Source organism: Volvox carteri (assembly GCF_000143455.1).
Source record: "Volvox carteri f. nagariensis unplaced genomic scaffold VOLCAscaffold_32, whole genome shotgun sequence".
Taxonomy (NCBI): domain Eukaryota; kingdom Viridiplantae; phylum Chlorophyta; class Chlorophyceae; order Chlamydomonadales; family Volvocaceae; genus Volvox; species Volvox carteri.
Window position 1 is genome coordinate 679,926 of NW_003307575.1, and position 20,399 is coordinate 700,324.

The 20,399-nt window shown below is 53.6% G+C and overlaps 3 protein-coding genes across 3 annotated transcripts; all 3 read right to left on the reverse strand.

Moving 5' to 3' along the window:
* Positions 1 to 29: 29 nt before the first annotated feature.
* On the reverse strand, positions 30 to 3,645 carry VOLCADRAFT_82005 (uncharacterized protein). Its single transcript, XM_002952830.1, has 7 exons — positions 3,521 to 3,645; positions 3,245 to 3,421; positions 2,918 to 3,041; positions 2,673 to 2,806; positions 2,028 to 2,075; positions 1,590 to 1,696; positions 30 to 1,308 (listed from the first exon to the last, which is right to left on the reverse strand). Exons 1-7 carry the CDS (start codon positions 3,575 to 3,577, stop codon positions 1,194 to 1,196), a joined length of 762 nt encoding a protein of 253 aa, XP_002952876.1. The 5' UTR covers positions 3,578 to 3,645; the 3' UTR covers positions 30 to 1,193.
* A 660-nt stretch (positions 3,646 to 4,305) lies between these two features.
* VOLCADRAFT_105701 (uncharacterized protein) lies at positions 4,306 to 12,189 on the reverse strand. The gene is made up of 10 exons (XM_002952831.1): positions 11,773 to 12,189; positions 10,619 to 11,510; positions 7,777 to 7,934; positions 7,477 to 7,571; positions 6,944 to 7,113; positions 6,411 to 6,636; positions 5,995 to 6,074; positions 5,337 to 5,457; positions 5,148 to 5,264; positions 4,306 to 4,821 (listed from the first exon to the last, which is right to left on the reverse strand). Exons 1-10 carry the CDS (start codon positions 12,183 to 12,185, stop codon positions 4,592 to 4,594), a joined length of 2,502 nt encoding a protein of 833 aa, XP_002952877.1. The 5' UTR covers positions 12,186 to 12,189; the 3' UTR covers positions 4,306 to 4,591.
* On the reverse strand, positions 12,174 to 19,661 carry VOLCADRAFT_105702 (uncharacterized protein). Its single transcript, XM_002952832.1, has 11 exons — positions 19,398 to 19,661; positions 19,093 to 19,283; positions 18,424 to 18,517; positions 17,417 to 17,541; positions 16,480 to 16,604; positions 16,018 to 16,145; positions 14,845 to 14,978; positions 14,571 to 14,585; positions 13,479 to 13,589; positions 13,205 to 13,333; positions 12,174 to 12,931 (listed from the first exon to the last, which is right to left on the reverse strand). Exons 1-11 carry the CDS (start codon positions 19,507 to 19,509, stop codon positions 12,797 to 12,799), a joined length of 1,299 nt encoding a protein of 432 aa, XP_002952878.1. The 5' UTR covers positions 19,510 to 19,661; the 3' UTR covers positions 12,174 to 12,796.
* Between the last annotated feature and the right edge of the window lie 738 nt (positions 19,662 to 20,399).

A 20,399-nucleotide genomic window follows, 5' to 3' on the forward strand; every position in this document is an offset into this window, starting at 1 on the left:
TCGCAGTGGGAAAGACAGCGCCTTTTGTTGATTATGTCGTTGCGAAAAAGACGATTAAACATTCCTTACGTTACGGACTGCCTCGTACATGATGACCTTCGCCGTACAATGTAATCTATTACCACATCATGATGTGGTAATAGATTATACCTTCCAGTCCACGATAGTCCTCTGTTCGCAGCCCCGGGGCTCATAAGCCACTGCGGCACTGCAACTCTCGACCAAAAACACCACCTTTGAATGCCCTGTGGCTTACTGCACTGTTATTTCCGACAGAACAATGCTGTCCAGCGGACTCCGGCTGTACAAGGTATTGCAGGTTCCACGGGTGTCTGCAAAGATACAATTGCCAAGTATACTCCAACCATTACCTCTCCTAACATTTGGTAGCGTTCTTTACAGCCTCGCAGACCAAGGTCTGCAGCAGCATCCATAATCCATATAGATTGGGATGGCCTTCTAGAGCAGCGAAAAATGCAAAAAAACTGCATACATAACGTGCAATGCTTTTCCTCATGGGAAAGCTTTCGTTTGCAATGGTTGCCTATAACCAGCTACTGTTCACTTTAAACCGTAGCGACAGCCCATACACACATGCATCTTCAGATAACATTGCACTGCTCAAACAACGCGATGCATCCACAGTGTCTATCCGGCCAGTTGGCCTAATGTTTTAGTTTTTCGCTATTCGGCCATGCTTCTCGCTGAGATCCACCAGGCATGGCGAGGGCAGGGCTCAACAGGGAAACAAACAACACCCTGCAGCGGTCAAAGCACTTACACTGCAGCGAACAGAACCATATTACGCGAAATTGCGCGGTGCCCGCCACACGCATAGAAGCCCAGGGCCTGATACCGGACTCGTTAAGACAGAAAGTCAAAAGCATAATCGATCATTACGCCATGCGCGCAATTGCTATTCCACCTTCCTGGAGCTGCTCAGTTGAACCATCCATAGTAGTGCCTCCCTCGCCTTTTTTGAACATATTCTTTTTAGCAGGCACCGACCCAATTGCGCATGTTGTATCGACCCAAACCAAACGACCCGAACAAGGGCTAGTTCGTGAAAACCTAGCAGGTTCAATGGAGGAGTTTCCCACAAAGCAAGCCTTCGCCGCCCAAAACATGTCCGCTCCGGGATGCGCTCCTCCTTTTACAGCCGCGAGTTCGCTCGTTTTTCCCAAATTCCGGCTTCACCCGGTACGCAGGATCAGGTGCACACCGGAATCCGAGAACACGGGTCCGGACAGCTCTCCTACTTTCAGCGCGTAAGTAGCATCCTCAAAGGGCTTTTGCATGTCGCCGCGCCTGGAGTTGGGCCAATGATTGCGTGTAACGCGGTATGGTGCAGGTACGCGTCACTCAACATTCACCATGATTGACTTATCACGAAGTTGAAGATGCAGCCCCTGCCTCCCCGTCCCCTGTACTAACCTTCTCACGCACTGCTGCATAGTGCACACATAGTACATAGTGCCGCCACCCTTAACCTGCTTAATGCAACGACACCCACCGCCGGACTTTCACGACCGCAAGGTGTCCCCGTTGAAGCTTCTCTGGTCCCGAGCCCATATCCGAGCCGAACTCACCCGAACTCGCCCAGGTCGCCGCCTCGCTTCGCGCTGCTGCAGTGGCTCTCCTGGGAAGCCAGCGTCGCGAAGTCCGCCTCGCCACTCACCAGCATCTTGTGAAAGCGCTGAAGCGGGGGGGAAGGAAACGAGGACGGCGGCAGCCTTAAATGAACGACAACATTCAGCATCCAGCACGGGTCATCTTTTAACGTGGTATTGCAAAAGTAATGTCGTAGCAAAATGGACGGACGCATGTGGCGCCTACAGACGAACCATCATTCCACACCCGTGTGAAGAGCCACACATTACTCCACGTTCAGTCCAGGCAAGGAAAGTTCCCACGTTCACCCCATGCCCATGACGACAGCTGGGGCCATGCGTTGCCCATAAGCCAATCTGGATCAGTGCTCTACCCATGCCACCATACGAGAAATCGAAAAATGCGAACCAAACTACCTGGATCATAGCCAGAGCCTCTTCGCGGGTACGAGTCACGACTGGCTCCTGCGATTATTTGTGAATATTAATCCGAAATAAGCGATAGCGTATGACCTTTACTATTACTGGGCGATCCCTTCGACATATACATGATAAGTCGACACCAGCAAGCAACAGCACGGGAGAGGTTATGTGTACATGCAGCACATACAGAATGTCACGTGAGCTGTGTTCTAACACTTTGCGGGGCGCCATAACCAATGCGGACTGTATTTGCATCCGCTCGGGCTGGTATACGCCCGCGCCAGCGAGGGCTCACTGTGCGGCCGTGGAGAGTATCCCTTGCCTGTGGGCGAGTGCTTAACGCCCCAGCGCTCGGCCTAGGCCGGTAGTCGTGAAAAGTGAATATATGAAACCCGGTAACATTCATGCATCTTGAAATGCTCACAACTGACGTGACCAAACATATGCAAGCCGAGTATCGCTCCAAGATATGATAGTCCCTAGTCCTTCGTCCTACAACGAAGTCCACCCTTTCAAACACCCTGTAAACCTTCAAACACCCTGTACTGCGCCCCTCGGTTTGGCCATCTTAGGTGACGGGGGCATCTGCACCCCCACCATGATGACCCCGACAGCGGCACTAACACCAGCTTGACGGACCTTCCAAGAGCTTGGCCGCCGCACGTCCTTGTGCTTCACCAAGAGGTGGGAGGCACGCACGCGACCGTCAGCCATGGTGGCAGCACGCTTGTTGGCAGGAGCGCCGGCGTGGTCTTCAGCACTACGTTTCTCGGCTGCGGCAGCATGATGCTCGCAGGAGATCAGTCCAGGGCAATAAAGTGCAATTCATGAAGTGGGGACCTTGTGGCTTGGCGCGCTTCAAGAGGTGCACGTGCGCAGCTTACCAGCTGTTTCGCAGCGCACGACGTACTCGGAATCTAGCTCCCCGAAGCGGATGCGTGTCTGGTCTTTGAGAACGACCGGCTTGTTTGGTGGAATGCGGCGACCGTCGACTAGGGTGCCTTGGGTCTGGAGTATGAGGAGCAGGCACTGGGGTGAGTCTTCAGGCGGGCATGCGTTCAGCAACTAAACGAAGCTGCGAGACCCAACTTTGACATTAGACAAGAAATGGCGTCACTTCTGTCAGCCGCAGCCGGAGCGAAAAAAGCTTGCCCGAGTCGCCTCCGACATAACCCGCCAAAACGCAGCTGGACGCCCACCCAGCAGCTTACCGACTGAAGGTCAATTAGAAAGATTCGGCCGTCTGTGTGATGAACGAGGGCGGCGTGCACTCTGCTGCAACTCTGGTGATCGAGAGGAATTGAGACCTGATCAGAGGCCCTTCCAAGCGTATAGTACGGTTCGATGTCTACCGGGATTGAAAGGACGCGTTGTCCGCCAGTGAACACCTGCCAGAAGTGCGAAGCATGCGACAGCGAAGGGCAGCAAGCAGTGTCTTCGCAGGTTCTTTGCTATTCCTCTCCACAACTATAGGCAATCAGACGTACCTCAAGCGATGCAACGCGACAAGGTTGCGAGGCCCACTCAGGGGGGTTGAAGAGCATTACCAGCAGCAAAGTTGAGCGCAAAGCCTTCCGGTATGGGTGCTTAAGAACAGAATCTACATTCCGATAGCCCTAACAAATCGGAAATACTTTTCCAAGGCATTTTGGTGCGTCTGACCCCGCGTCGTGCGTACGACACACGACACCAAACTCTCGTCAAATAGTCTTCAACCGTAGATCCTTTTCCAAGTTTCCAAGTTTTTATTAGGAGGCTATTGAAGGCCTAAGCAAAGAACCGGCTGTGAGAGCTATCTGTACGAGGGCACGCACCCGGAGGACAAGCTGTCTGCTGCTTGGTTTGAAACATGACACAGCATGCCGCTGACTGGCACGCGGTTAGTGAACAATTGCCAAGCGCACTGCTGCTCCGTACAGTCAAAATGCAGGCTAAGGAAGCAGCAGGAGAGCGAGGATGCGAACTGAGGACGATACGATTATTGTCCGCCATTGCAACATGTATCCTTAATCACAACCAGTCAAGGTGGTGTCCATGGACGCCGGATGCAATACACCAGCGAAGATGTAGCCAGCCAATGTACGACCCGTACTATTGTACGACGACGTAAGCGGAAGTGTCTTGGAAATAATCACCAGATACCTTATTTGTAAAAATGTAACTGCTATTGTACGTGATACAGTAATACAATACTGTCAATAGCCATGGGCAATAGCAGCTTGGCAAGCCATTATCCGTGCGGAAAAAGCGCTGCGAAGGATGAATGTCAAACTCAGTTCTGCTCCTTTACATAACTCATTACAATACCTCAAGGGAGGTAGATCGCCTGTGTCAAAGTAGCGCACAAGCTCTCTTCCCGACCTCCCACACCGGCCCGCACCTACGACTTCCAACGGAATGCTGGACTGCATCTGTGCTGCTTTTCACCGCACCTAAGCAAAACATTTCCCCTAATAACCATAGCAGGGTAATCATAGCAGAGTAACTTCATGCATGCCAGACTGCGCCAACCATGTCTCCCATGCTCTTTAAAAACTGCTAGCGATGAAAGTCACGTCTTAGAAAAAAGCGTCCAATATGCCCTGACCCTGTGGCAAATCATCCTCTTCTTCCTCGTTGCAGTCTCCGCCTCCAAACACCTCGTCCATAGCTTCCGCTAGCTCTGACCGGGCACCCTGTCCCAGGGCCGCATTCAGCTGCTCTGCAGTCTCCGTCCGCATCGGCCCATAGTCGTGCACACGGTTAAAGCGCCAACCGTCCTGGTTGCCGTCTGGTAGCTGCACCCCGCCTACGTAAGCCAACGACGTGACACAGAAAGTGGGGCTCAAGGCGATGGGCACAGCGAGACATGAGAGACTTTCGGGCAACACGACAGATAGGCAGCAGGCGCTGAAGCAAAGCGGAATGGCAAAAATGAAATGAAAACCCAGTTCAGATTAAGGATAGACGTGGATAAAGGTGGATCCTCCGCGTTCCCCCTCGGACGTGGAGCCCTCGTCCGGCCCCGGTAATCCCAGCTAGTAATCCCTCACCCAGCTGAATTACTTTACCCCATAAGGCCCTCCGACCAGCCCTCATCACGTAAAAGAACCGGCTACCAGCCACCCATCGCACCAAGAGGAGTCCGAGGGTGTCGACCCATATAGCTGCGTGTTGGTTCCTGGTTGACCACACTTACTGGCCGTTGCAGCTCTTTCCCTTGCTTCCCAAAAACCTCTACGAATTCCTGGCCTGTGCCAGATCCCACACACCTGCCGAGTAAGTCCCTAATGCCCAGTAGGACGATAAGTCACGCACACGTACCGGTAATCCGCTCAAACTCCTGCCGGAATTCATCACCGTACCACTGTTCCAGCTGTCCCAGCGCGAAGTAGTTAACGGGGAACTGGCTGCTTAGCAAGATGCCTTCCGTGGCACGTGCGACCTGCGACAAAGAGGCAAGACAGGTGAGCCAGCGCAATAGAGGATCAACTTGGTCCTATTAGGCTTTAATTAAGCTCGATCGATGGGGGGTTGTTGTCTGCAGTGTTTTGGATTGTTTACGGGTTGGAAACGAAATCGCGCTGGTCGCCATCAGCCGGCTCAGCATGGAAGGTTGCATCCACGAGCACAGCCGGAAGTGGGAGGATCTCTCAGCAGCAATTGCTCCTTGGTTCGCGAGTGTTCGAATTTGGGCCCCAAAGAACATTCACACAGGGTAAAAGGGTAACAAGTGGAATTACTTTACTGCTGGGTGGGTTATGTAGCCTACAGGGGGAAGACTTCAGTATTTCCCAATCTGAATCTGCAGTGCACTCTCCGCCTTGCAGCATCACGCCACACGCCAGCATGATAACGAATGCGGTAAGGGTTGCCAGGAGGAGACTGGGTTCACTTCACCGTCCTTGACCCCTCCAAGGAAGGCGCACCCCTGGACAGCTTTTGCCGAGCCGCGGTGGACGCAAAACCTTGCCGTCCGTACCTTTGCGCGCAGCAGCAGAGCAAGGCCAGCTTCAACCGCCGCCTCCGGAGCTAGGCCGTACGGCTCATAGTACTGCTTGCCTGCGCGCAACGCCACAGTGTAGGACCATTCGTTACGTGTCGACTTCTGCTTCTCCCTTTTCCACACAACTGCATGCCCAAAGAAGAAGAAAAGCGGCGACACGCAGCCACCATCCCTTTCGAGACGTAACACGTCCAGCCCCGGCGTACCAACGTCCGGTGGCCCCTTCCCGAGCCATCCCCATAGAGCCATCCCAAAGCTCATTCATCCCACGCACTCTCATCCCACACCACGCACACCACGCACGCGACTCAGCCCTCACTGTTATGCAACATCCCCTCCCACCAAACTAACGCCCAAGCTCTCTCTCTCTCCTTTCCCACAGCCGTTCTCACCCACAATGACCCGGTGCTGCGTTTCCCGACCGTCGAACAGCACACTGACATCCATCATGTAGCCGCCATTGGTGGGGAACTTCAGGACGTAGGAAGTGTGGAAGACACGCTCCTGGCCATCAACAATGGCACTGCAGGACCGCCGACCCCGCATGCGCGCCGCCTCGGCCTCCCGCTCGGCCGCCAGCTCCTCATCCGTCAGGTTGCGAGCCGGCAAGAAGTCCACCTGCGGAGAGCGGGCAGCAACAGCACAGCGGAGACACACACCGTGCGTGTAGATGTCTGCGGAGGAGAACAGAACGTGCCTCTTAAAGGACCATGAACATGTCTGGGTGTAGAGAGCTCGCATGTGATTGTGGCGCATGCGCTTACTCAGTTGCATGCATGTGAAACGTGCGTTACAAGATGCGAGTGGGAGACATCTGCTGAAACGGGGCGTCAGAGCAACTCCAGCAGAAAGCGTTACTCCATTTCAGTATTCCACCACAATGACGGGGATCACCAAGGCGAGGGACCAATATGGATGGACCCACCTGACCCTCCAGGAGAAGTGTGGGATTAGGTGTGAAGTCCTCCTTGCAGCCGCGCTCCCGCAGCGCTGCGACCAGCTGGCGCGTCTTCTCCTCCGCTGCGCCCTTACGGCCTCGTTCGCTGATGGCCCCCGCGTCCACGGGTTGCTGCCACATGGACCGCTCGATAGCGACTGCGGGGTGACGGGGCGTCGGGTGAAACGTAGGATGCAAAATGCAGAGGATCGAGTGCCGACGTCCAGCACGTGGGGAAACAAGACTTTTCCTAGCAGGAACAAACGTTTACGGAACGGAAAGGAAACGCGACAAAGCAGCTTGCAGGCTGCCCAGGGAGGCACGGAATCAGGTTAGGCAGAAAGAAGCTTGTCTGTGTAGAGCTGAGCACAAGGTTTGGATTTCTTTTTCTTGACACCTCCAAGCTCCAGACCCATCGCTACACCACCGTTACCACGTTACGGAAAACGGATTATGCGCTCCCTGACCAAACAGCCTCTGTAATGTTTGTGCACTTGGACCCAAATACAGCAATGACTTACGTCGATTGCCGTTGGGCTGTCCTCCGCACTCTGAGAACCAGGCGTCGCGAATTGCCTGCAAGGCCGTGGGCTCGCTGGTAGGCAACGTTGCTGCCCTGCAGAGGGCCGGAGGGAGAAGTGAAGTTGGCGGTATGAAGTTGACGGTGTAAGGAGGATAACCCGTAAGAAACGCCAGGGATAAGGAGCCTAGAATATGGGTCATGTGGAGATTGCTGCGGGGTGCTCTCTGTGAGTGGGTATGCTGCAGGCGTGGATGTGCGCCTCATGGATTGCAATTTGAGGGAATGCAAAGTTTTTTACTTGAAGTAGAAGGTCTTCTCGGGTCTGCGCCCAAGGGCTGTGCGCAGCGCGTTCCGGAGATCCGACGTGGTGCCGATGTATTGGAGCTTCTGTTTCTCGTCAAATATTGCGTAGGTCGCACCCCGCGTGCCCTCGGGTACCTCGGGCAGGACCATGCCCTGCGGAGTAAATTGCGAGATGACACATAATTAGCTCTTGCATTGACTTCGCAAGGGCCAGCAACAGATCGCCAAGCTTGCCTGTGTGTTGATCACGGCAGATATCGGGAGATCAGCAAGCGACGGTGTAGGTGCTGAGAGTGCCGCGTCCAGGACCGCAGCAGAGCGGCAAACCGCTGATGCACGGTAGACGGGTGAGGGGGTTTCGCTGGAGCGATGGAAATTGGTTGCTCCGTGAGCGCAGGGACATGTAAAGCTGGTAAAGGGTCGCTGCTTGAGAATACGTCGCCTGACAAGAGCTGTTGCAGCCGAGGGCCTGCGGGCAATTCGCCAATTGTGTGCGCCGAAAACGCACAGCGGACACGACATGGATAACGAACCTATACGATGCCACCACTCCATGGTCAAGACGTTGCCCAACTGCTGACATGTTTGCTAGGCAACTTCCGGGGATTTCGATAAGAACGAGAACTTGCAGCTGTTGGGACACGAACCACTTTGCTTCGCAATCCGTCTACTGGAACTTGCCGCTGCTGACATGCATCAGAATTCGGGTACAGTAATGAGAGGGCACCTTTAATGTCCTTTCCGTTGCCAGGCGATTCTGCCGTACTTCATAATCTTTGCTATTTAAGTGAAACCCCCGCCCAGTAATGTGGGTAAAAACATAATCATACACTTGAATAAATTGGAATCTATATTTGCTGGAATTGCTTGAGATCGCTGCCAGAGCAACTTGCGCATCTCGGCCTCCCAAACAATGGATGGTACCCTCATACAACAACATATGATGATACGAAATATAAGAGATGCCAAATTCGTTACGCCAAGACGACGGCAGAGGAAGCATATCCGGCCAGATAAGTTTCCTACCGGTAGTATACTTGCCGCTGTGCTCAAAGGAATGGGACGTCCTAAGGGCACCGTTACAACTTCAGTAGCTAGGAACCTAAAACATAGCGATGATGACACCCTCGGGGAGAAAGGGCGAGTGCTACTTTCGAACACTGCCCTACGCGTGAACACCGAGCACCAACCCATGTACGACAATCGACACAGAAAAGCGTGGCTATACCCCGCTTTGCTTGTCCAGCCTACGGTTAGCTGTCTGCGGCCTCAGCTTGGTTGAATCCCGTGTCTGAAGAAGTGAGTAAGGCCCTTAAAAACGGCTTCTCGTCGCATGCAGGAGACTGTTGGCAAGCGGGGGCCACGTGACAGCAGGACATTGCAGACATACACGAGGAGGTTCTGACCATTACGCTTTACAATGACGCCCTTGCCGCCATCATCACGTTGGAAAGAACGACAAAGCGAAGGTGTCGGTCATGCACATTGCGACAACCTGAAAAGATGAGGGCCATGACACAATGTACAGCACACAATCCACATCCTTCAAGACGAGCTGGTCCCAAAAAAGCAGGTTGTCCAAAAACGCGGCCCCGAAACGTCAATATCTTGCATCTAGCCATCCGCAAACACATTCCTGCAACAAACGCGTACGTAAAAAGGACCTTCCCGGGAGGATGAAACGTAAGTGAATGGTGGGTAATATTAGATCCCGTCTACAGGAGCGATATTAAGAACCATCCCCGTATGTTCTTTGTAAAAGGGGAGCAAAATTGGCATTGGCTGTGTTGAAGATTACGGCAGGCCGCTCTAGGTTGCACACCCCATGCGCGACCGCGATATCAATATATGAGGCCCCAAAAACATGGCTGCCAACCCACACAGGAATTGGAAAAACCCATCAGCTCATCACAGTACTGTAATGATGAAAGATATACACACACACAGACATGAACATACACACACTAATATATTGGTTCCACTGACTATACGGCTCTGAAAATGAATCATCGTTTTTGCCGCCATGCCATCCCATGCGGAGTTAGGAATTTTTAAAGCGGAGCAGGCGCTCTAGACAGAAGCCCCAAAGGCCCCATGACGCATAGCCAAGTCAACACGCATTTTAAAATTTTAACCTACAAAAAAACTTCCACCACACAGCAAGTAAAGCCTTGCCTAGCCGGACCCGCAAGGGTTTTCATAGTTCGACACGGCATTATCGATATAGGAAACGCCGGTTTGGACGAACCAAGCAAGGCAACGTCCCAAAAAGTGCACAGTCTCTCTCTCCCTTTCTCACTTGCTCGAAAGCATTATCACTAGGCCACGGCACCACGTGTAATATATCCGCTATATATCCGCTATATATCCACCCGCTAGTGTACGCCGCCCCGTTTCAGCCACGTGCGAGCTACTTCACTCTCTTCCTCTCTTACCACATCCCAGGCCTGCCCCGCTCCACAAAAAAACGCGATTCCAAAAACCCAGCTTCCCTCCCACCCTCCGCACCCCTGTGCGTCCCCCCTCCTGTTATCATTCCTTCCTCACATCACCCCCTCCCCACCCCCTCCTGCCACAAACGCACACACACATACACAAACACAAACAGTAACGCATCAAGAAGTCCGTCTAAGCAATTTCCATAGCGCCGTTAGCAGCCATCTGCTACAACCGCCGCGGCCTGGGAAAAAACCGCATCTACCAGCCACCGCGCCAGCGGCTACCGTATCAAATATATAGGCATGCGATATAGATTCCAAACCGGCAAAATTGGCGAAAAAGCTGTGACCCAAATCGCCAATCGCCACAAAATTTCCTCAAGCCCGCTTCCGGCCCACCAGCTGTCGCTTCTGCTGGATCGTCATTTCAAATACTTCCACCCCCAGCTCCGCAGCAATGGCCGCTTGCACTCTATTGACGAACGCGCCGCGCGGCTCCCCAGGCTCCGGAACCATGGCCGGCAACACCGTCGCCTCCAGAGTGGTGCTAGGGCTAAACCCAAACCAAAACAGGTTCTCTAGAAAGCTGCTGTTTAGCGTGTGCGTGTTCACACCTGACATGCAGCTCCTGACCCGAAGCGCCACGGGCACCACTGGGAGAGCTGCTACCGTTGTGGAAGCTGCTGCTGATGATGATGATAATGATGATGATGCCGGTGGTGGCAATATTGTTGCTGCCCCAGCTCTTGCGCCTCCGGCGCCTGCTGTTCCTGTTGCTGCTGCTGCTGGTAACAATGGCGATGATGGTCCCACGGTTGCTTCTTCTGCGGTGGTTCTTGAGCCCTGCCCAGTTCCAGGCATCAGAGCAACGGATGGCGCCGTTAGCCGTCCCTGGTGTTGCTGCGCCATGTCCTGGTGGTATTGCTGCTGCACATGTGGCTGCTGCTGTAGTTGCAAGGCAGACGGCTGTTGCTGTTGTTGTTGCTGCTGCTGTTGCAAGATGCGTGTGAAGCCTCGGGAGAACCGCAGCATGCCGCGGCCATTAGTCATGCCACCCTCTGGGAAGAGGTGTACGGGGCTGGGGTCCGAGCTCGTCGCAAGTTCGTCATAAGTGGCTGGCGAGGCAGGGCGCATGAGGACGGGCAGGTGCCGGGCGCGTGTCACCTGGGCCGGAAGAGCACTTGTGATAAGGTGCGTGTAGCGCTGCGGCAGGGAGGGGTGGCTGAAGAGCATCATGAGATCGCCCACGCTGCAGTGGTTGGAGACCATGACGTGGCGACCAGCAGGTATCCTTCACAAGTGAGTTGCGGCGAAAGGAAGGAAAAAGGGGAAGCGGGAATGTCAAAAGGGATGTGTACGGCAAGTGTACGGTGCTGCCGATTTGCGATTGGCTGACGCTAAAAAACTGGATCGAGCTTGGTGCAAAGATCCTCGACAGGCGCCCATTCGGCGAATCCAGATCTTGGGGTTAGTACACGTACGGCCGAGGACGTCTGGAGTTCAAGAACGGCTGGGAGACCCGTGCGCTGTCTCAAATATGATAAAAGGCTTACCGATCAGCATTCCGCCAAGTTACTTGGACACCCAGCAAGCGCAGGTAGGCCTCAACGACAGCTTGGTTCCTAAAAAAAGGTTGGTCCAGCGCTATGCCCAGAATCCACATCGCGGAGCGAAACGTTGCAAGAAGCACCCCCAACGGAGCGTACAAAAAGAGCTCTGGGCGCCAGGCAGCTATGTGCCTGTCATCGAAAAGGATGCGGGCGGCATCCATGGCTCTATTAGACGATGTGGGGCTCTCATCGTCCGTCGAGTCTGTGTAGCTGGTAACCTCCTCCGATAGCCTTGGCCGCTCTTTGTTCAGCACGTGCGTCTTTAAGAGGCTGAGTCGACAACGGCAACGTCGCGAATATGGCGCGAGAGTCGCTGCCTGCGTCCGGAGTAGCTTTGGATTTTGTAACGTAGGCATAATTAAGACCGAGAGGCAATCCTTTTCAATTAGAGAACGCCGGCGTGTGCCTCAATATCTGAGGTCATGAACTGAAATAAAAGTGTAGGTAAGCACTTTGACCCACAGCTGCACAGCCTTGTAAACGCTAGCGAAGCCTGTAAAGCCAAGAAAGAATATTGATCATAAAGGTGTTTGATGACATCCGTACATCAGTTAGAAGCGCCTAAAAAGTTATGGTGCAAAAACTACCACGAGTTCTAAATTCCCATCGAATTTCCCCTTTTAAAGCCCATCGCACCAAAGACATGAACTACAAATGCCGTATTCTAAAACGCCATGTACGGCGGCCATGAGCAGGATCGTCGATGCTCTCACTCTCAAGCCGAGACCCCGTAAGCAATGGAATCGCCATCTGAACCACAGGCAGTATGCCTTAGTTCGCTGCTGGCTTCAAACACAAACAAACACCTCGCCTCAGCTCGGTTGTTTATAATAACCTCCTCCCCCGCCTCCGTCTTCCCTCCGTGCGTCGAAAGGAAGGCCCATTAGCGACTTGCAAAGCAGCGCCCCCTGCAGCAATCCTTATTAGAACACGCTCAGGTTCCCAAAGGCTGTTCCGCAGTCACTCTTTAGGGTTCATCCTCCAGGTTGATCTGTTTCCCAAACTTCGCGTACAGGGTGCTCTTCAGCTCCTGCAGCTTGGCCTTGACTTCCTGCAGCTCGCCGGTGGTTTTCTCCACCTCCGTTTGGATGTCTTTCGTCATCTACTTGCCACAATTGCAAAAAGCGAATCGGTAACTTAGACATGCGTCGGCAACACACTGAGATAAATGGGAGATTTGATTTGGTTGAGAGCATAGGTTCCAAGGCAAGACAAAAGCAGCTAGAATCTTCACTGGGCACCTAAGGACCAAGGTTATCGTTAGATGCTTGTTGTAGTACCCACGCCGCCCCTGGGTGCCAGCGTCGTTTGCTATGTGGAAAGCACGCCTCGCTAAGTACCCTTTCCCCGGCATCACGCAAGCCCCCTTCCCTACCTCCTCGAGGCGGGTCTCAGCTGCATCTTTCTCGAATTGGACGAGGCACTCCCCAATGACGAAACGCACGTTGTCTTCGTCCGAGAGCATAAGCTCGTTCCCGGCATCTTCTAGCTCCTCCAATGCATTCTGCAGTTCGGATATATGACACGCTTATAAACAATGTGACATACCACTAGTAGCCTACGCTTGGCCATACCTAAATGAAACCTGCGATCGGCCTGACGCCCGACAAAAGAGAGCAACACCCATCCATTTACACTTGACGACCCACCTTGTGCTGTTTTAACGATCGTTCGAGATCTTGCATTTTGGCATGCAGGCGGCTAAACATGTTAATTCGTTGTTGGTCTTCACTCAGCACCTCTACTTGAGTCTTCTGGGCCTACATCCCGCAGATAAAGTTAGGGTTGCTGCGTGACTGCTGCGTCTCTATGGCTTCACACACCTTTGCCGCCATGCTTTGCGCGGTTCGTTCCGAAAGCTTTACAAGAACGAGGTACGGGATAAAACAAAAATGCAAAGCACGAGCTGAAAACTTGCAGTGGAGTGCAACTAATGCTTTGAGGGCGCGGATTGTCCTGAAAAAGGAGCAGCAATTTACTATCCGCCACCTGGTTATGTTTCGAACGCTTGCTACAATACCTGAAGGGCCCTAAATTCAGTCTATACGTATCTATAAATGAAGCGCGTATTCCATTGGTCAAGCCCACCCGCGGCACGGCACCGGTTGTTCGTTAGGGCATCCACGAGGACCAACCTGGGACCAACTCAGCTGTATGGGGCTCATTCACATTTTCTCCTCGATGACTCTGCTCATTACATCCCTTTTAATTCTCCTGGGAAATACAAAGTTTATCGTTCAGAATTGCCGTAGCGGAGCACACATGCACCCAGCCCAGTACATCCGGGGGTGCCAAGCGTGCCTCCGTTCAGACGACAGGATCGCAACCTCCACGAACGTGCCGCTCCGCTCTCGAACACCACCCGCCAGCGCATTGAGCCATGGAGGGCAGAAGCGCAACTATGTTCCTTTATGTGTGCATCCCAACCTTGACCTGTGCACAGACGCACACGAAATGCTGCCAGGTGTTCAGATGCACCCTCCTCAACGCCACCAAATTTTCCCTCCTCAACGTCCCCTCCTTCCAAATAGCGTCCTGGTTTTTTTGCCATTCCAGCATTCTGCCCCAAACTTTCCGCACATTCACTTCTCCCTCTATCTTCCGCGCGCTTTCTCCCCCCGGGAACAACAGCAACGCCTAATAGTTTGCCGGCCATAAATCACATCCCACGCACCCCTGCACTAACAACCGATGACGGGAAACAGTTTTAGCAAGACAAAGTGGATGGGTCAAAAGCTGACCGGGGTAACCTGAACCTGGGGCGGTGGTGTTGGTGTTGGTAATAATGGCGGAGGGTCACGGCTCTGGGCCCCTCAACTCTAAAACCTGCACTCAGCGCTGCCTCACTCCAGCACCCACCCCTCCAACAACTCACCCAAGGCCTTCTCCTCCGCGCTAAACCACCCCATCCCACCTCACCCACCCGCAACCCATCCCATTCCACCCCATCCGGTGCATCATGTGGACAGTTAACGCTTTTGCTTCTTGCAGGGTATGATTACCACGCCACCTCACCCCTAAGGCCTGCACTGCCGCGCCCGTGTAGACCCGCCTCTCTCCCCTAGGAGACTTGGATGACTTGATGACTTGGAGTTCATCTGACTGGCACACCAAAGGCCCCGTTTCCTCATCATCCTCGCGTTGCGGTCCTTGGTGCCAATGGGCCAAGCCCCCTTGGGGGGCTCGGTGCCGCCGTCACGCACAGTGCCTCCCCCCCTGCCGGCCCCCACTTGACAGCCTGCCTGCCGGTCAGAGCCTGCAGCCGGATGGCAGTGGCCTGCGCTTAACAGGCTTCCCGCCTGGCCTCCTGACCAAGGACTTAGTGCGCCCGCCCTCCTGCTGCCTTCTGGCCTGCACCCCTATCATTGCCATGTGGTGTGTATCTCTGCGGCGTTACGCGCACTTCACCGGGCACGTGTAGCTGCACCTCAGAAACACAACGATACCCCACCTCCCAACCCCGCCCTCTCCTTTTACACCCTCCGCCCCCACACCCCGACACACAAGCACGCGCCCACGTCTGTGCAAGGATGTATCTTCGAAGACTGCACGGTCACCGCCTACCGCGCCTGCATCACACCACAGCAACCAATAGCCCACCCTCTCCTCCTGGCCCCCCTATGCCGCCTCACAACAATCCCGTACGCCAGAAGGGCCAATCCGGGCTGTGGGGTCATAACCCAAGTGTGTTTCGGAGCTGACCATCCAGTGGAAATACACATATGAGCTCCTGCCTGACGCGAAGTCACGGATTTGCCTCTGCCTCCGCTGCCCCTTCCCTCGCTTCGTGCTAGCAGCAGACAGCACAGCATAGCACAGGCAGGGCCACAAGGAGCTGCTTCCGGGTCAGCTGCCGGGTGAGCTGCCGGGGCCTCTATCCCCCTCCCCCCATACATAGCCCCCGACATACACCGAGACCCCGACGTGATCCTGAGCCAGGCAACCGGTCTCCAGGGTAGCCGGCGCCGCGGTCTCAAGGACTATCACTTATTAGCTCTTGTCGCTCTCGATGTTGTTGAATTATTGTCGTTGATGTTGTTGTCGATGTTGATGTTGTTGTTGCTGCTACTGCTGTTATCCTGGAGCCGGCGCCGCAGCTGATGCCCACCAAAGGGGCCCCAGGGGCCGATGGCCCCAGGGCAGCGTAAAGGCTCTTCGATCAGGAGCTGTTGGAGCCGCCGCCGCCACCGCCGCCGCCGCCGCCGCCGCTGCCGCCCTCGCCGCGTGCAGCCCGCAGTACGGCATCTAACCGCCGGTGGACGTACGCTGGGCAGGCCTGGATCTCCTCTCGGCACAGCCACGTGACCTCCTGGATCCTGTCGTACGTATTTGTACGTGGAGCGGCGGGAGGGAAAGGACGTGTTTGTGTGTATGTGCGACTTTGCTGCGGATTCTTTCATGCTGAGGCAGGAGAGGTTTGTTCTGTTTTGAGGTGGCACTGGTCGTTAGAATGAACGAGGGTAGCGGATGGCTTTTTAGCGAAGCGTTACAATGTATGTGAAAGTAAGATAGCGAGAGAGAAAGAAAACGAGAGAGAATGCGTATGTATGTGTGTGTGTCAGAGAGAAAGAGGGAGAGAGAGAGAGAAAGATTTGAAGGAAGAGGTAAAGTAGTCGCGAGGCAGGCGTGCGGCCATGAAAGGGGTCTTACCACGCGGACAGCTCAATCGGCAGGTAGGGATCTCTGGACTCTGTAATGGCCTTGATTTCGTCAAAGCGTGCCTCCACTACCCGGCGAATCGGCTTGGTGTCGCCTTGGAGCATGTTCAGACATTGCTGCAAGATATGAACACATACATACATACATACATACATACATACATACATACATACATACATACATACATACATACATACATACATACATACATACATACATACATACATACATACATACATACATACATACATACATACATACATACACATGAATATACACATACATGCTGTGTTTCGGCTTCGGCCCCCGGCTCTCGCAGCCCACAGTGTAATCTAAGTCATACATACATACATACATACATACATACATACATACATACATACATACATACGTTCAAAAATATATCAATGCGATGCGTTCTTAACGTCGTCGTAGCCTGCCATTGTATTTGTTGCAGGTGTTCCTTTCCCACCAAGGAATTCACATAGTCGGACATACATAGGTACGTACGTCCGCAATTCTCTCTGTTGGTGTGTAGTACAAACTTGTCGGTTCTATTGCACGCCCACGACTTCTTCTTCAAGTCCCGCCCCCTCCCTGCGCGCGTCACAGCGCAGTAACTTGTGTGCGACCACATGCACCATCTCACACCCCTCCAGCCTTGTGAGACAATTTACTAAAACCTCAAAACTTTAGGCTTTAAATGTTTTCGTGGGGTAACCAACATTCGCAGTTAGGACGACAAGCGCTGTTAAGACCAGCAAAGCGCCACGGACCCCCCTTGGGTCCTATAAATGCTGTCACCATCCTCTGGGGTACATGAGTGTCGGTCATGTTTTTCAACAAGCGCAAGAGAGGTTTTTTTTAAGAAAAACACGATACACTGGACCACCACCACCACCACCACCACTAGGACCCTAAAACCTACATAGAGCAGTGCGATCTGGTGCGCCGCATACTTGTGGTGTTGCGGCATGCAGGCATCGTGGTAAAGCTGCGTACCCATCATCACCACCTGGTTCAAGAGTGAAACGTAGTTGAAGTAAGCCGCACCTGCAACACAGAGAGAGGGAGGGCGAGAGACGACGGGAGAAAAACAGAAATACTATCGTAAGGCGAAGGATCATTCTTCAGCCTTAAAAGGAAACCACAATGAAAAACGAAGCGTGACGAAGCAAAAGATAGGGTATGCAAACCGCACGGTGGCACCAGCACCGTCACCACGCTCCTAGGCTTTTCTTCTCTCTCCCCATTACCCTCCCCACCTTCCCGTTTCATTAGGGTTGCCTTTTTGAGACAGGGGCTTCTTCACCCCCGGGGACACGGAAATACATAATACCACCACAATACAGGCAGCGCAAAAGCGCCCGCGAGAGCGGCCTCGGAGTGCTTTCCACATCGCCTCGCACATCGCCAGGAAGAAACAAGCTTTTTGCCTCAAAAGGCTAGAAAGCACACCTCACGGGCGCTCCTGACCCCCACGACAACCGCTTATCCGACGGGACGCATCCTTCGTTGCAATCCCATTTGGTTTACGCTTGGGTTTTACGTATCGTGTCCTGTACGCCCCCACCCCACCCACCCAACCCCAATAGTCGATCGTCAGTGGTTCGTCTTATCCCCCACTAACCCCAAAGCCACCGGAGGTAACCTGGGCGTGTCACGCCGCAGTCCGCTCCACCCCAAGCCATTATGTCACTGTTTATGATGCCGCTGCTTTCCTGCTGTTCATGCGCCTGCTACTACTGATGTCAGATATAGCGGCTTTTGATAAAAAGCTGATGCTGTTTTGCCGCTACTGCTGCTGCTGCTGCTGTGGCACTTGGCAATGCCAACTCCTGCACGGGCGGCCATGTCGCCACCAGCCGGCGCCGTACACCAATCCCCGTCCGACCCCCGGGGGCTTAGGAAGGCTGTAAGAGCTCCCAAGCTTACCCGGATTACTTTGCACGGTATCCAGCTTGTCACCGCTCAAGCCCATGGCTAGGTAGGGAAAGAGGTCCAGCAGCCCGAGGTCTTGCATGGTCGTCTGCGGAAAAAGAGAATCACCAACATAAATAAGAAAAAAGAACATGCAACATGCATCAGTTGCCTATATACGGAGGAGATGGCCGGCCCGGAGCCATCAAGCGAGGAAGGGTGGCAATTAGTTAGGGCGGTTGGACGGTTGGGGTGGTTGGTACCATTGGGGTGGCACGCAGGAGTTCGAGAGACAGGGATACTCCGCTGCCTCAGGGTTTCGAACCCTAACGGAATTTAAAGGTAAACTTCAGGGCAATTTTGGGGGATGTTGGGTGGAAAGGCCTGGGGGATGGAGGAGACGTCCCATCGCCTGTAATCTGAACGAGGAAAAAATTGCATGCACTTGCAGTAAATGGACGGTTACAGTGGATTAGGGAACCGCGGCGTTGCAGGTGCATGCTCGTTTGCGTACGTGTCGTATGTGGGGTGGGAGTGGGAGCAGGAGCGGGAGCGGGAGCGGGAGCGGGAGCGGGAGCGAAGAGCGAGATCGTGGCAAGCACGCAAGCAGATCCCAAGCCGAATGCAAAGGGGGATCTGGACCCCCATATCCCCGCCAAGGAAATCGGGCCCCCAAACACTTGCCTGCGCATGCTTCTTGGGAGCTACTTGGTGACATAGTGCCTCAATTTCCTGCAGGATGCTGACATCGAATTGGGCTGCGGACTTTGGCACCTTGTGCACGCGCTCTATAAGCGTGTCTGCCGTGAAACAAAGCGCCGCTAGCCGTCCCGTGTCCGGAAGCCCAATCATGGGCTCATCAATGCACAGCCGGACTGCGCGTGCAATAAGTTCGGATAACAGCTATGGCAAGAAATGCCGTGGTCAAGACTACAAAGCGGCGGTTGCAAATCGCCGGTGGTTGGGATAAAACCCAAGATACCTCTAACCTGCATAATGTGGCTGAAGAAACACTGGTTGGGGCGTCACAAGCGGGGGCGAGTCAAAAGCGAAGGCCAAGGGCCGCTCGCTTGCGGCTTCGCCCGCCCCTAGCATGCTCATACCCTCGCTGGTCCAAAACTAAAAGTTGGTAATGGTCATGATAATATGTTTTATGAAATCCTAAACGCCAAGTAGCTCCTCCCTGATATGAGCACCTCACAACGTTATTAAGTGATGTGGCCTATAATGGGGAAACTTAAGCTAATAGTTTGACAACCGGTTCATGTATTATGCATTAGCATGGAACTTATGTGATTTGTCGAAGTTGGGCATACGTCTCGAGATGTCCTTTTGCCGTTTGATGCTTCCGTAACGTCTGGATTTCCCACTCCACAAGATATGGAATAGGTACACTTTAAGAAAGCAATTGATTATGTCCTATTTTTCCACACAAAAACAGTAGAGGATTCGCCTCCGGGTTTCGCGTCCGAAGGCTGTAACTCCTTAACTTAGCGCCGAAAAAGCATACATAACAGCACAGCCATTAAAACATCCATGTGCTATTGCAGGTGCTTCTTTAGGCATATCCTCGGTGCAGCGTATGCGACCATCCAGGGGTCTGGCCACGGTGTATTTCGGTGGCAACATCCGCGCTGCCGAAAAACCCTGGATACATTCCTCTTCAAAGACTGGTTTGGGAATCATGTCCACGCCGCGCTTGTCGCGCGTGAGGAGGATTTGTATGATGCATCAGCACGTCGTTAAGAAGCGCAAGAGCACGTAGCAGATAGAACGCCATCCCGCCTGCTATCAGCCTTGGACCCTTGCAGCAAAGATTGGCGTAGCCCGGTGGTGATATGGCGCTCCCACTGGAGCCAACATGGCCTTGCGTCATCACAACACCCTACCCTGCGCTATCCCTCACCACCCGAGCGGGCGCACCTTACCGTGAGCCCAGACTGGCTCGACATAATCGTTACTATTATTCTACCTGCTGCACCTAAAGTCTG

Coding starts and splice junctions, on each gene's coding strand:
- VOLCADRAFT_82005 (XM_002952830.1), bottom strand. CDS start 3,577: ATGCTCTTCAACCCCCCTGAGTGGGCCTCGCAACCTTGTCGCGTTGCA. Junction 2,807..2,917: donor CGTGCGCTGCGAAACAGCTG/GTAAGCTGCGCA, acceptor ATGCTGCCGCAG/CCGAGAAACGTAGTGCTGAA. Junction 1,309..1,589: donor GGCGACCTGGGCGAGTTCGG/GTGAGTTCGGCT, acceptor GCCCAACTCCAG/GCGCGGCGACATGCAAAAGC.
- VOLCADRAFT_105701 (XM_002952831.1), bottom strand. CDS start 12,185: ATGCCTACGTTACAAAATCCAAAGCTACTCCGGACGCAGGCAGCGACT. Junction 6,637..6,943: donor CACTTCTCCTGGAGGGTCAG/GTGGGTCCATCC, acceptor CGCTCTCCGCAG/GTGGACTTCTTGCCGGCTCG. Junction 5,265..5,336: donor GGAGTTTGAGCGGATTACCG/GTACGTGTGCGT, acceptor GATCTGGCACAG/GCCAGGAATTCGTAGAGGTT.
- VOLCADRAFT_105702 (XM_002952832.1), bottom strand. CDS start 19,509: ATGAGCATGCTAGGGGCGGGCGAAGCCGCAAGCGAGCGGCCCTTGGCC. Junction 16,605..17,416: donor ACCAGATCGCACTGCTCTAT/GTAGGTTTTAGG, acceptor CATATCTTGCAG/CAATGTCTGAACATGCTCCA. Junction 14,979..16,017: donor CGGCGGCGGCGGCGGCGGCG/GTGGCGGCGGCG, acceptor ATTGGCACCAAG/GACCGCAACGCGAGGATGAT.